The following is a 15,301-nucleotide window of genomic DNA, read 5'->3' on the forward strand; positions in this document are numbered from 1 at the left end:
CATGCCCTGGGCCAAGGCATGTGCTAAACCGCTGAGCCACCCAGGGATTCCCAGCATCTGACTCTTGATCTCAGCTCAGGTCTCGATCCTTAAGGCCGTGAGTTCAAGCCCTGGGTGGCTCTGTGCTGGGTGTGGAGTCAGCTTAAGAAAAAAAGGAAGAAGAAAAAACTAGAGTTTACAGTCAAAAGAAGCAGTGTAAGAAATTTAAAGAATTCTCGCAAACATAAGTCTGTTAGTGCTTTAGAGGATAGTGTTTAGTGTTATTGATAGTACTTCTAAAACTTGTATTTAATAGTTCTCTGTATCCTTTGTTTTCTTATAGTCCAACTGTTACAACTACTTTGAAAAACCTTGGGGCACTTTACAGACGTCAAGGCAAATTTGAAGCTGCAGAGACATTGGAAGAAGCAGCCATGAGGTCCCGCAAACAGGTCAGTGGCCTGCCTTCTCTTTTTTTTTTTTTTTTTTTTTTTTTTTTTTAATTTTTATTTATTTTTATGATAGTTACAGAGAGAGAGAGAGAGAGAGAGGCAGAGACACAGGCAGAGGGAGAAGCAGGCTCCATGCACCGGGAGCCTGACGTGGGATTCGATCCCGGGTCTCCAGGATCGCGCCCTGGGCCAAAGGCAGGCGCTAAACCACTGCGCCACCCAGGGATCCCCAAAAGCTTGATTTAGAAAGAAAGTATTTAATATTTTAGTTTGTACAAAGAAAATTATGTTGTTTAAAAGACTGTAGCTATGACACCAGAAGCATAAGCAGCAGAAGAAAAACCAACTGAATCAGTTAGATTCACCAAAATTAGAGCTGTTTGTGCATTCAGGGATGCTACCAAGAAAGTGAAGACACCCTTAGAAATGGGTGGAAGTGCTTGCAAATCACCGCTGATGAGGATCTGACATCTAGAACATATAAAGACAGAAGGATCTCCTAGTTTAAAAGTGAACAAAGGAGCTGAGTAGACATTTCTCTGAGGGCGGCACCCAGATGCCCAGAACAAGCACATGATGAGGTGTTCGGTATCCTTAATCATTAGGGAAATGTGAAGCAGACCACAGCGGGATACCCTCTCACACCCAGGAGAATGGCTGTAATCCAGAACAGATAGAAAGTCATAGGTGCTGCTGCATACCTACCTGAGAGAGGTAGTGATGGAAAGTCTTGGGCACTGCGGGGGGAGATGTCAGGTGGTGCGGTCCCTGTGGACAGCAGTGTGGCAGCTCCTCAGGTTCAATGCGGAGCTACCGAAGTGCTTTCCTCGTCAACTGAGAGGTGTTGGTTAGACTGAGATGATGTTTGTGAAGAAATATGGAAAAGGCATACTTGTTGCCCTGTAGTGAGCAGATTTCAGAGTAATGAGTAAATGTATTACTCTCTGTGTATGTGTATAAATAGGTAAAAATATATATAAAGAGACTAGGGTTGTTTTGTTTTAAGATTTTATTTATTTATTCACGAGAGACACAGAGAGGCAGAGACATAGAGGGAGAAGCAGGCTCTCTGTAGGGAGCCCAATGTGGGACTTGATCCCAGGATCGTGACCTGAGCTGAAGGAAGATGCTCAACCACTGAGCCACCCAGGTCCCCCATGGTTTTGTTGTATATTTTTATTTTATTTTAATTAATTTATTTTTAAAAGATTTCACTTATTCATGAGAGATGCAGAGAGAGAGAGAGGGGTAGAGACACAGGCAGAGAGAAGCAGGCTCCATGCAGGGAACCCAATGTAAGATTCATCCAGGAACTCTGGGATCATGCCCTGAGCCAAAGGCAGACGCTCAACCGCTGAGCCACCCAGGCATCCCTTGTTGTATATTTTTAGGATTGGAGAGACAAGTGTGAGTTTTTTCCTTTCCATTTATTTACTTATGTATGTATGTATGTATGTATGTATTTATTTATTTATTTAATTTATTTAATTAATTAATTCATTCATTCATGAGAGATACAGGCAGAGGGAGAAGCAGGCTCCCCACAGGGAGCCCCATGTGGGACTCAATCCCGGATCCCGGGATCACGCCCTGAGCCCAAGGCAGACACTCAACCACTGAGCCACCCAGGCGTCCCTCTGTTCCTGAATAGTAGGCGATTATGTGTTTGTTTATGGCCACTTTTTGTCTGGGATTAAAATTACCCATATATACCTAATAATTCTTTTCTTTCAAAAGAGTTCACGCAGAATGATGAGAGAAGACCCGCAGTGTTAGAACCAACAGTGCCTCCCAGCTGTGCCCCTAGAGGATCCCCTTTCTTAAGTCCCATCATTCCTCCAGGGTCTTCTGACTCTGAAGGGCTACTTGGGACCGTGGCTCTGTGTGGGGCAAAGTGCCCTGAGGTATTGGGAGCTCTGTTGGGGGTTCCGCTGTGTGAGGGTCTCGCTGTGTGGGGCCACTCACTGAGTGTGCCGCCCCTGAGGATGGAATGTGGCTTAGGAGGTCTTGGTGCTCATCCTAGATCTAGAGTGCTGTGACCAGTCATCTTCAGGAGTAGTTCCAACAATCCAGGCTTTGTTTTAAGGTGCCAGGATAAAGGTGTTTTTATGCCTCAGTCAGTTAGTATCTGCCTTGGGCTTGGGGTCATGATCTCAGGGTCTTGGTTCACAACCCCGCGTCTGGCTCCCTGCTCAGCAGGGAGTCTGCTTCTCTCTCCACTTCCTCCTGCATGTGCACTCATTCTCTCAAATAAATAAATCTTTTTTTTTTTTTTTTTTTTTTTTTAATTCGTGAGAGAGACAAAGAAAGAGGTAGAGACATAGGCAGAGGGAGAAGCAGGCTTCCTGCAGGGAGCCCAATATGGGACTACATCCCAAAACCCTGGGATCACGACCTGAGTGGAAGGCAGACACTCAACCACTGAGCCACCCAGGTGCCTCATAAATAAAATCTTTAAAAAATAAAGTGCCAGGATGATGTGTATCAAACGAGTTGAGTCTGGGGAATCAGGAGTTGTGGAAATTTAAAGAAAGAGATTGTCTGTGCTTTATTGGGAATGGTGCCCTTCTGCTGGATCAAGGGCCACCGTCTGCCTTACTGTCAAAGTCACAGCAGCATATCATGTGCTTGAGGTTTGTGCCTTTTGAAGAGGAAACTATCGAAGTCAGTACAGGTGCAGTATTTGCATGAGCTGTTGGGGTTGAGATCCCATTTAGAAGATGGGACATGTTGCGTCTGGGTCATTAGAACTGAAATGCACCCAGACAGCAGTCTGTGCTGTGTGATAGCACCTCAAGTGTGTGTGGGTCCATCTCTGCGGAAATGAGGGGAGAGCTTGCTGCTGTCCTCACTCCTTGACAGGGGGGCGTTTGGGTGTTTTCCAGTATCTTACTGTGACGCTTGGCAAACAGAGAAGTTGAGGGAATTTCACACTCTTGTGCCTGCCTCCCAGATTCTGCTGTAAATGCTTCATTGCTCTCTGGCACATCTCTCCCTCCTCTCTGTCCAGCAGTCCTGTTTTGGGTAGAGCATTTCAAGTTTGTGTATGTCGGTACAATTCCTTCTAAATACTTCCAAGTGTGCATCTCACCCACTGGAACCCATGTTTGTTGTCTTTTAAAATTTCAGATAAACTTTACAAAGAGTGAAATGCGTGAGTCGTAAGTGTGTATTTCCACGAATCGCTCTTCCAAGTTTTTCTCTCCAGTGTTTAAAGACTTTTTTGTGTGTGTGTTGTTTTTTTACCCCCTGGTGAAGCTGAGCCATCTTAGAAATCCTTAATCAAACTTGAGTTCTAACGGATCAAACCCTGTCCCTCTTGCCTGGCTCAGGGTCTTGACAATGTTCACAAACAGAGAGTAGCTGAAGTGCTGAATGACCCTGAGAACGTGGAGAAGCGGAGGAGCCGCGAGAGCCTCACTGTGGACGTGGTCAAGTACGAGAGCGGCCCTGATGGAGGGGAGGAAGTGAGTATGAGCGTAGAGTGGAACGGGGTAAGTACAGTACACGGCTGCCGGCCTGCTCCCACAGATGCTTGCCTGCTGCCCGGAGGCCGCCTGGGCCAGGCTCCCAGCAGGAGTGCTGTCCCACACGTTCCTCCTGGCTTAGTGCTAGACACTGTCCTTTCCTCAAATTAAGTACAAATTAAGCTTTGTGTAAGTTCTTATCTTCTGCTAATAATGAAGTCTGTTACTCGTTTGAAGTGGTCGTTTCCTTTTCTGTAGGAACCCATGAAAGCTGTTTGGCTTAACTTAGAGCACTTAAATGCTGATTGAGTGTCCTGGTTGTTTAGAGCCATAATCCATAACCTGGTTGTGTTTTGATATTAGGATTAGTTTGGCAGAAAACTAACTCGCTTTTTTAACTTACCCATTTTCATTGCTAACTCCAGTGCTCCTAATTTCACTGACCAGGCTGCTGTAGATTTTCTGAGAATTAATTTAAATTCCTTCAATGGAAGTGATGTTTCAAATAGAGCTTGTCTCTAGAGAAGAATAGGTTGGGGTCGCTACTTTTGGTGGCGCCTCGGTGCTGAGTGTCACCTTCCCACTGAGGTCCCGTGGCTAGTCTCTCTTCACAGTCCTTTGCCAGACGTTTTCGGATACAAAACACGTGCCCGTGTTTGGAACATGTCTCTCCTGGCCAGGCTCTACCTCTGGGTTTCACTGGTTTGCCTTTATGGAAATTCTTACCACTGCTATTTATCCAGTGGTCTCCAAAGAGCGTGTGGCCTCCTGGACATTTTTCCTAGCAAATGTTGGTCACACAAGGGTAATACTTTTGTGCATTGAGTTAATATCTTTGGAACTTTGCTTTTAGCAGGAAAGGTTGAATGCAGGATTGTGTGCACAATCCATTTTTTTCTTTTTTGGAAGTTGCAGTAGATGCAGTTTGGTTAGTTGTAATTGTGCAAATGTTTTGCCAAATAGAAGTCTTGGGGCTTCCTATTCTTTTATCTTTTTGAATGTATTTATTTTGGGGATTTTCTAGAGCTGTAGTGCCTTGGTAAGGATGAACATTCTCAGTAGACGTTTTCTATGTAACGTTAGTGGCCAGAATTTCAGGGAGAGCATCTTTTTGACTGTCTTTATCTGGCAGCTGCCTTGCTTTGGTGTTTCCTGTGCCAAGACAACCAATCAGCATCTGCTTTGACCATTCCCCCATTGGGCAGTAGTCTAACACATAAGCGATGATGGCCAGGCCCTCTCTTGTCCGCATCTGGCCACACTGTGTACTGTACTCTCCCACGATTCCTATTGTCCTGCATGCCTTGTGTAGAGGGCCATGTCCCTTCTCTAGTCTGTAGAAGCCAGGGCGCAGATTTTGATACTCTTGAACGAAGTTCTGGAGGAACTTTTTCTTGAGACAGTATTTCTAGGTCAATCTTTCTGTGAAATCCTATAATAAAATTATTGACAATGTAGAGTTCTGTTCCCATCGTCAAGACTAGGACTCAAGGATGAGGGAGAGCTGCTTTCCATCCAGTTTGTAGGGCTGGTGGGCGGCTTCCTGTCAAGCCTGCTGTGGAGTCACAGATGCAGAGGGCAGGAAAGGTCCCCCCTCTGAGTGCGCACATGGGCATCCTTCCACTTCACATTTCCTGTCTCACTTTGGATATGCTGTCACATAGGATGTTCACATCCCAGGCTTTGGACACCTTTTTACTTGAGCCCTAGACACCATATGCTCTGCGTCCTTGACAAAATCCATCCCAGGCTCGTCAGTGGGTTGTGGTCCACTCACTGGCTGAAGGAATCTATATCCCAGATCTTCGGTCATCCTGGACAGTAGTTCCTAAATTTGCAGTGAGCAGTGGAAGGGGCCCTTGGTTCACTTAGAGTCTGAGATCAAGCAGCAGGTGACTCAAGAGCTGCTTGGGGTACCTTGGGGTACCCTTGTGGGTGAACGTGCTCACTGCCACGCCTGGAGGCCTCTGCTCCGACCCAGCCCACCCTCACCTTCACCTTCTCGGGAGGTCCCCAGCTCTTAGGTTCTGAGGAGGTGGTAGCGAGCTCTCCTGACATTTGGGTGGAATTTCATTTTCAAAGCATACTGTTACTATTTAAGAAGAGGCAGTAAAGGCAGTATGCACACCAGGGTTTTGTTGAAATCATCCTGATTTAGGTGTAGGCAGATGCAGTTAAAGGAGCCCATTTTAAGTGCCACCTTCAGTTCAGATGTTAATGCGCTACAGCCCCCCACCCCTACCCCACCCCCCATGAGTCTCTGTCCAGGTGTGAGAGTTAGTGTTTCAGGCCCTCAGTGTGAGTGAAGAGTCCCTGTGATGACAGGGCATGTGGTTAAGACCTCTTACACCTGCAACAACTTACTACCTGAGAGCAGCAAGATTTTCAGGTAGTCCAGATCCACTAGGCGCAAATTGGGAGTTTAGTGTCAGGGGTAGACCTGTCATCTGTTAATTTCATATTTCAAATTGTGGGTGCTTTAAAGGTGGCTTCACTGTTCTTGGTGGTTTATGTTGTTACTCTAAGAACTTGTGATATATTTATAATGAGAAATGCCACCTAGATTTTCTTATTGGAGTTCTGCATTAGATATTTTTAAAAAGATTTTATTTATTCATGAGAGAGAGAGAGAGAGAGAGAGAGAGAGAGGAACAGACACAGGCAGAGGGAGAAGTAGGCTCCATGCAGGGAGCCCGACATGGGACTCCATCGTGGGTCTCCAGGATCACACCCTGGGCTACAGGCAGCGCTAAACCACTGAGCCACCTGGGCTGCCCATGCATTAGATTTTTTAAAAAAGGTTTCAGTGCTGTTTAGAAAGTTTAAAAACTGCTACCATAAGAAAAAGCATTGTGTTGCTGTGTTGTGCAGGTGCTCCTCCAGCAGGGAGGCTGGCAGGTGCAGGCTCAGCAGCCTCGTTCTATTGTCGTAGCTGTTTATACGAGACTGAGTAGGCATGGTTGTTCCCAACATTCAGAAATAAACGTAAAACGATGGGCAGTGTGGTCAAATATAAGGTAGCCTAGGTTCTAATTGCTCCCTGGAGATACCAAAAGTCTGGGTCAGCCCAGAACAGGATTACATGCTATTAAAATAGAATAAAAGTAAGATTACTGGTATGCTGTAATCATTCATATGAAATTTTTTATCAAATTCTTAGGGAAATGTGATTCTGGTCTATTACATACTATTAAGATTGTTGAAAATGTTCTTGAAAATGTAACTTCCTCTAACTTATTTTTTAAAAAAGATTTTATTTATTCATGAGAGAGAGAGAGAGAGAGAGAGAGGCAGAGACACAGGCAGAGGGAGAAGCAGGCTCCCTGCAGGGAGCCTGACATGGAACTTGATCCCGGGTCTCCAGGATCACGCCCTGGGCCGAAGGGGGCGCCTAACTGCTGAGCCACCCGGGCTGCCCACCTCTAGCTTATTTTTGTATAAAGTACAAAAGTACAGAGCTGAAGTCATTGTCAAGATAAATCTGAGTTCTCTTTTATGGTCCTGCTAAAAATGTAAATGCTATGTGGAGAGGAGTCCTTTCTGGCGGAATTGGATTCCCTTTACCCTCTGCACATCGCTGCATCTGCCTGTCCCTGGAGCCTGGGCCCCTCAGAGAACATGGGAACCCTTGCTGCACTATTATAAGGGATCGAATTTACAGCCATTCCTTGAGGGCTCCAGGAAACATCACGTCTTCCATTCCAAGGGGACCCGGAGTCTTCCTTTTCTGTTTTCTGTTTCTGACTTGCCAGTTCCCTGCAGGGTCCTTGAAAAGAAGCCTGCCCCACCTGCGCCCCCTACACTGAACTCTTGCCTGAGATTACTGAGGAATGGGATAGTATATGCTGTTAATTAGAAAAAGATTTTTATTTTTAAAAATTGTATTAGAAAGGCAATTAGACTATAACAAAGAGAAAGAAACAACAAATCACCTGAATCTATAGATAATAATTACTGCTGTATGTTTCTTAGGCAGTGCACTATTACTATTCATTTCTGTTCAGAAACCCACTTTTTTCATGTAAGTATTCTTTCATGGCATTATAAAGAAGTAGGATGTTTTTGAAAGAGAATGCAGGTCACCTCCCAACTCTCCATCCTTTACTGCATAGAAATCCACTGGGACTCGGGGTGGGTTTCCACTGTCCTCCCCATTGGTTCTCACTGGCTCTCAAGAGCAAGTGCAAGGAGGTGGGCAGCCCAGCTCCTGTGTGCCTCCTGCTGCAGGGGTGAGGGATTGGGTAGGGATAGCGTGGGTGTGTGTTTAACAGAAGTACCTCTGGAATCTGAAATCACTCCCATGGTCTGCTGAGTGGCTAGACAGGAATATTGTAACACTGCTATAGCGTAGCAATAAATTCTGAACTGAACTGCAGGAGTTGTACTATTTGTGGAATTAACAGTTTAATGTCCTTTTTTTAAGAGAGCAACAAGAACTTATGTTTTCTTGTCCTCCCAGCATTCATGGGGAGTTGGTAACAAATTTTATTTTTCCGTTTTAAAGATGAGAAAAATGAAGCTCGGGCTGGTTAAATGACTTGCTGAGCGTCCCATGGTGAGTCAGAGCGGGCAGGGGCTCGGTCCCCGCTGTCCGGGGCTTCGTACGAGACCACTGGGGTTCCATTCTCCTGAGACCCGGGGTGCATTACTGCCTGTGGAAATCCATTTTCTATAATTAATCTTATTTTGGATTATCAACTGCATGTTTAAAATGTGCTAAAGACTTTTAAAGTCAGTGGTTTCTTAAAGTTTCTGAAATGTTTAAACTGTTAGTGCTCTTAAGAGAAAGTCCTCCCTGATTTCAGAGAGAACTTTATAGTTTAGGGTTACAAAAGGATCTCTGAAAAAGGTTGAATGAATGGCATCTTCCTACTTTCTTTTGGTCACTGTCAATGTTTCTCATTGTGGAATCTCCTTTATGTACAGTTACTGGAAAACCTCGTTACAGTAAGTATCACGGAGATTTCTAGCACAGTGCTAATCTGTGCTGTGAAGCTGGGTTTTATTTTGATGACAGGAGTGATAGTCTCGATAATGTAAAAGATCCCATATGGCCTAGTGCCTCTTGGTACCGGGCTGATAGAAGCGGGCAGAAGGTAATCCCAAATACTGAAGCGATTAAAAGCACTGCTGAGATTTGTGACCTAGAAATACTGTAAGCCACGCTGCGTTCAGTGGGGGCTGGCTCTGTTCTCACAACGGTTTCACTGGGCTCTCTCTCTCCATTTCTGTCTGACAGGCCTAGCTGCCTTATGTGGCGCTCACACTGTCTCCTGCATGACGGGCGGCTCCTCCAGCTTTACTTCTCTCTCCAGTGCTGACTGCTGTGTTTAGCAATCCCCTAGGATTCTTGTCAGAGCTCCACCTCTCTGTGACTGGCCATTCCTTTCGGTGCTGCTGTCCTTTTTGGGGGGTTCCTTATCTCTGTATACATGTAGCTTTGCCAGATATGTACTTAGTAATATAAACTGTGTTAATAAAAACCATTTACTGTGTGATACATGAGATTAAAAATTAAGAGCGATTAGTTGTTCACTTTGATAAGAGGTAGTTAGAAGTCTCCCGCAGGTGTTAATGCAGTGGCATGACCGTTGACACTAGCTAGGCTGTAACAGTAGGGCATGTGCTGCTCCCGGCGTGCTCCGAGGCCTGCCGAGGCCACCCGGGCCCCGGGCTCCCCTAGGATCTCGCTCAAGTAGCATTTGCTGTGTAGTCTCTGTGAAATTTTGGCAATTTTGCTTTTCTCCACTAATCTTTAAGTGTTCAGTGATTTGTGTATTTGTGTCTTTCTAACTTCTAATAAACTCACTCCGACTGACCCGTGTCTTTGTGTCTGTCTGCCTAGAACTTCTTGCTCTTTCCATGGAATGCGGCATTGCATCCTCCTTCAGGGAATGGGGTTGCTGTTCATCTCACTAAGTGATTCATTCTGAGAATAAAAGTTACTTACAGACACAGTTTTTTCACTCTCTGGTTTTGGTTTTCATATCCAGATACTGTCACATGGTTTACTTTTTTTTTTTTTTTACTACGGGGAAAGCTGGACACTTTTCTGTGCTTCCACAAGGTGTCTTAGGGGTTTTAGTTACCATATGGAATGAGCATTTTATTTAATTTTTCAACCACATTTACAGTCAACATTGAATAAAACTGCTTTTTAAAATTTATGGAAGGTGCGCCTGGCTGGCTCAGTCCAAAGAGCGTATGGCTCTTAATCTCGGGGTCATGAGTGTAAGCCCCACATTGGGTACAGAGAATACTTAAATAAATGATAGTTTTTTTAAAAAAAATAATAACATTTACTGAAGAAGCAGTATATCTAAGTATTGCATGTACACAGAAGTGTTAAGTGGTCTGTATCAGATCTCAATGGTTTGGGTCCAGTGCTGTTACGTGGACCAGATGCTTGTTTTTATTAAACATGGAACTTGGTTTTGGTGATCTTCCAAGAAGCAGCCCTTGGGACTTCTTTTTGTGTTACCTTTTGTTTCAAAGCAGCGATATAATTTTGGGGGATGTTATTTTTTGTTTGAACTTCTTCATGTTTAGAGGTTTTTATGCTCATAGATTATCTTGACTGAAATTTAAAATGGATAGATTTCTATTTAAAGTGTATTTATATGCGTGGCAAACTGGTAATTTCTGTAGCAATCGTACTACCAGCAAGTCACAGGCAAGTAGGTCAACCGTGATGTGAATTGTTTTCATCAGCTTTGCCTCTTGAGCGGCCGGGAGAGGACTCTGCAGTTTCACATGTGTTCACGTTTCTTTCAGGATGGCACTGGATCTTTAAAGCGCAGTGGCTCCTTTAGCAAACTCCGAGCTTCAATTAGACGCAGCAGTGAGAAGCTGGTTAGGAAGCTGAAGGGAGGAAGTTCTCGAGAGAGTGAGCCAAAGAACCCCGGGTAATTATCTGCGGCCCCCTGCTGACCGCCCTGCCTGATGGCCCTTCCTCCCCCGGTGGTCCCTGGGCTCCTCCTGCCAGCCCTGGGCCCACGGCCCACGTCCTCACGTCCTCGGCCTCCCAGGACAGGCTGAGGAGGAACTGTGGGACTTCCTGTGGAGAGGCTAGGAGGGCGGGGGCCTTCCAAGGAAACCTGTGGAATTCTGTGATTTGATGGTATGTCCCAAGAGTCTTTCTTGGCAGCGACATGTTGGGGGCGTCACGTGAAAACACTGAGCACACTCACTCGTTGAGATAGGCGTTATTTTTAAAAATTGGTATTAGTCTAAATCCTTTAAAAATGGGGTTTTAAAATCCTTTTAAAACAAACACTAGCTAGGAGTATATGGGCTCCTACAGGTATTGACGTAGGGAGAAAAAAGGTTTTAAATAGAACGATCACCGTTTCAGGACTTTAGTAGAAGGAGTTTCTTTAGGGGATTAAAAAAACAGATTTTCCCCACGTTTTAAGAAGGGTTCACTCCTGAGTCTTACCGTCTTTTTTTTTTTTTTTCTTACCGTCTTTTGAACAATAACATTGAAGTCAAAGGAGTTTGATTCTGAGGCATTTTGCTCTTTGCTGGGTGGGCCGGAGTGCTGACATCTGCCCCCGCTTCTGGGCTATTTCTGGTGTAAACAGCATCTTGTTTTGGATGCATTTCCCACAGAGGCACTGTTTGGTCAGCTGTTCTGAGACTGAATTCCTAAGTGGTGCCTACTTGGTCAGGATTGAGTCGAAGTGAAACGCTTATACAAGTGATTCCACTTCCCCTTTTGTGGTACGAAGTCTCCCACTGCCGGGCCCGGTAGGCAGGGTCCCTTCACGCGATGTGCTGGAGACTCGGCGTTTAGGGGCTTTTCCAGCAGCTTCCTTTGTTAATTTTGAGGGACGTCCAGTCCTGTTCTTGTCTGTCAGTGAAGGCATAACTCCCGAGAGCTCTGGAGCCCCCCAGCTGGGGAGCAGAGGCCTGGGTCTGCTGTCCGCTCTGTGCTCCCAGGAGTCTGTGCTGCTGGGTGCACACATTTTGTGATGGCTTGTGGGGCAGGATGAGCAGTTTGATGGCTGTCACCCTGCTTCTCAAAAATGTTTTACAAGCCCGTTTCTTTGGAGGAAGTTTGATGAGCTCCACACGTGTTTGTTGTGAAACTACCTGGAAGATGAGCGTTGGAAGCCAGTTGGGGCTTCTGGAAAGACGTGGGGCTGAGCAGAAGCCTGCCGTTCTGTCCTGCTGTCGGCACCAAAGCTGGCGACCCTACAGACCAACGTGCCAGGGAAGCAGGTTTTAAATTGCTTTGGGGATAAAGTGCTAGTTTTAAAATACTTACAGAACTAAATGATAGTTCACTATCTGTCTCACCGAATTTTGAAAGAGTAAGCTTTTTCTTTGCTGTGTTACAAGGATCTGCATAGACTGTCGGGCACTCACTTAGGTGACGTTCCTGGGATGGGTCTGATGAACGCAAGTGGCTCATACATCCCAGCGCTTTCCACATGCCAGTATTTGGCTCCTCCAGGGCAAATGCACTGGCTGGTGGAGGTTCAGGAGGTTTTGAAGCTTTTTAAATGCAGAGTCCAGTTCTGGCACTAAGTCCTGTGACATGGGCCTTCTTCCCACATGACAGAGCTTGGAAGTGTTCCCCTCTCTCCTGAGCCTTCTGGCTCGGCCGTGATGCAGCAGTGCAGGTGCTCCACGGTGTGGTGTGAGCCACGGTGCAAGGAGCACCACCAGCCTGGCTACCCATGTGCACACACAGGGGTCGTGTATGGTCTTTGAAATGGTATCTCCTGAACTTGATGGAAACTTAAATGGCTTTAGAAGTTTTATCCCATAAAATACATAAAACTGAATCCTCTGTCCAGGTAGGAGTAACTGCGTTTACTAACTGGACCAGTGTTTCTCAGACCTGAGCATCAGCATCTCTGGGGGTTTGAACACAGACTGCCAGGCCCCAGCCCTCAGTTTATGGTGCAGTGGGTCTGCACACCCCCCCCCCCCCCCCCCCCCCCCCCCCCCCCCCCCCATCAGCCTTTCTAGCAGGTTCCTGGCTAGTACCTGCAGTGTTTTTGGCCTGGGACCACATTTTGAGGCTCTCTGAACTGGGCGTCCTTTCTGTTTTGTGTACCACGGTTTAAGAGAAGAGGGTGGATGCATCATGCAGGGCCAAGGGGACACTTGCTGGCAGGAATCAGATTGTTGTTACTTTCGTCTTATAAGGAAAAGAGAGCTTGAGGAAGAGCACTGTATAGCTCTCGTCCATCGGCCACTTAAATAACAGAATGATGAAGTGTACCAATGTGATTTGGTTTGATTTTATCTCTTGTTGAGTAAGTGCTATGTAGAGAATTCTAGCAGCACTTAAGTGGGGCTCCAGGGCTTGTCCTGGTTGGGGGATCTGGGGAGTGAGTTTTACTTGAGGTTAACTATATTAAGGTCTTTGCTTCTGGTGTAGTTTCATCAGTGAGAACTTGGTAAGTACCTGCCCTTGCTGGGCGCTGTGCCTGTGGCGCTGGTGGGCACGTGGAGTCATGACCTGGGCCTTCACCCACATAACTGGAGCGTTTTTTTTTATGTGTGTCTGGTTGTGCTAACCCTTCACACCTGTGCTTCAGCCTCACAGCCATGCCTTCAACTCACAGAGCAAATAATAGTGTGCACTGCTTGTGTCGTAGGTCGTTCAAAGTCATTATTACAGTTCCTGTTGGAAACATTTCAAAATAACCCTTAATATCAGCTATTTAACTTTAAAAGCAGAGATTTTCTGTTTGAGGACATCCATGGTGGCAGTAAGTGATGATAGTAACTTTACAGCTGTCCATAATTTTAAGCTTAGGTTTTAGGTTATTTGCAGGGTATTTCATCAAGTATTTTAAAGGTGTCAATGGAGAAAAGTGGAGAATGGAGAAAAAAACAAATACACATTTAAATCACTACATTTCCTTAAATGTAAAGCCATGGAATTTGTTTTAGATTTTGGTTTCTAAGCAGAGAAAGCTGCTGAGTTTATTTGGCTAATAAAAAATTATTTTTACTTTTAATATTGAACAATACGTAAAGTACACAAGCGTATATGTATGTATCAGATCTTAACGCTGAGTGTCGAGTGTGGCTGTTTTCCACGTTCACTTGGGGTGAGTGTTGGGTTTTGGAGGGGCTCTAGGCTCCCTTCTTACAACCGACCAGACCCCCTGCAGATGCACGCTGTGCCTGGCAGAGCTGCTCGCCACCCACGGGAGCCAGGCTTCAAAGCCTGAGAGCATGACAGCACTGAATTTACACGTAGTATTTAAGAAAAATGCTTTGCTGAGAAAGATGCAGAGAAACTGCTTTTTTTCTCCTGGGCTTTATGGATGGACCCAGGGCATCTGTGCTAGAGTTGGCAGACGCCCCAGTTGGGGTGAGAGGAAGGCCCGCTCTCTGTGAGGGAGGGCTCCAGGGGCCCCCCACGGTGACAGCTCCTTTCAAGGGGGGTGGTTTGCTGTTTCCCGCTCCCGGGTCACTGATGTGCTGCTGGTTTGTCCTTTTGCATGTCCACTGCCCTGGTTGCAGCATGAAGCGTGCCAGTTCTCTGAATGTCCTTAACGTGGGTGGCAAGGCCGCTGAAGACCATTTCCAAGTAAGGAGCCCTGCCCCGCTTCGTGCCCCTGACGTCCCAGCCTGGGCTAACTGGGTGGCCGCAGGCCCTTCCCGGGCGTCACTGCCACTTTGGGCGGCCTTAGGAACACAGTAGTTAGGAGTCGCAGACAAAGAGGGATCATGTTGGTATTTCCGGAATCTGTGTTAATTTGATTCCATGAATTATGGGAACGTACATGTTGTAAACATTCTCAGTCTATTAATTATTGATCTTTAGTTTGCTTAAGCTAGTTAAAATTTAAATATTCTGCTAAAGTAATGTCAAAACTTGGCCACCTCATGTGTATTAACTGATCTTAGCCTCTGGTAAGTTTGTAACTAATTCATTGTCTTGTCAAACTGTTCAATGTTTTAAGACTGTTAGAACTTTACTAATGTGAGTAACTGATGCATTGTCACTTTTACACCCAATGTTCAGCACTTTTTTTTTAGCAGTCCCAAGGCTTGCACAAACCTGTCACCTTCCCATTTAAAACTGCTGGCACCTTCTTTGTCGGGAAGGGCCTTTTAATTTTCCGTTTTTTCTCAATGTCTCATGTGGCTGTCGGGTGTGGCCCAGTGCCCAGCAGACCAGGCAGCTGAACTTAGGGCACAGAGAACCTTCTGACTTAGCAGTTAGTGCTCATCCACTGGTGACCAGGCTCCCTGGCCGTTGCACCTCTTAGCTCCCGTGGTGCCGCTGCTCACCCCAGACGCTCACTGGCTGCCGCGGGCCTCCCTTCTCCTCCCCAGGACCTTAGGAGGTGACTGTTCCCAAGGTGCTTGTTGCCAGGCCCTTGGTGACACGGGAGGTGCAGGTAGTGTCTGGGCAGTGCGCTTGGATGC

The 15,301-nt window shown here is 46.0% G+C and overlaps 1 protein-coding gene across 19 annotated transcripts in view; it reads left to right on the plus strand.

Moving 5' to 3' along the window:
* The window catches only part of KLC1 (kinesin light chain 1), a 69,028-nt gene that overhangs the window by 48,752 nt on the left and 4,975 nt on the right, over window positions 1-15,301 (plus strand). For 4 of the 19 annotated variants that reach the window (XM_038545849.1, XM_038545851.1, XM_038545848.1 and 1 more), the window contains 4 exons: window positions 323-431; window positions 3,764-3,925; window positions 10,673-10,803; window positions 14,390-14,456. In XM_038545849.1, coding sequence (XP_038401777.1) covers window positions 323-431; window positions 3,764-3,925; window positions 10,673-10,803; window positions 14,390-14,456 — 469 coding nt within the window. Of the gene's footprint in view, window positions 1-322; window positions 432-3,763; window positions 3,926-8,402; window positions 8,454-9,137; window positions 9,717-10,672; window positions 10,805-14,389; window positions 14,457-15,301 lie in introns of those variants that run through there. The other 15 variants (XM_038545842.1, XM_038545841.1, XM_038545844.1 and 12 more) reach the window with 15 other exon arrangements.

The sequence above is a fragment of the Canis lupus genome, chromosome 8 (assembly GCF_011100685.1).
Source record: "Canis lupus familiaris isolate Mischka breed German Shepherd chromosome 8, alternate assembly UU_Cfam_GSD_1.0, whole genome shotgun sequence".
Lineage (NCBI taxonomy): Eukaryota > Metazoa > Chordata > Mammalia > Carnivora > Canidae > Canis > Canis lupus.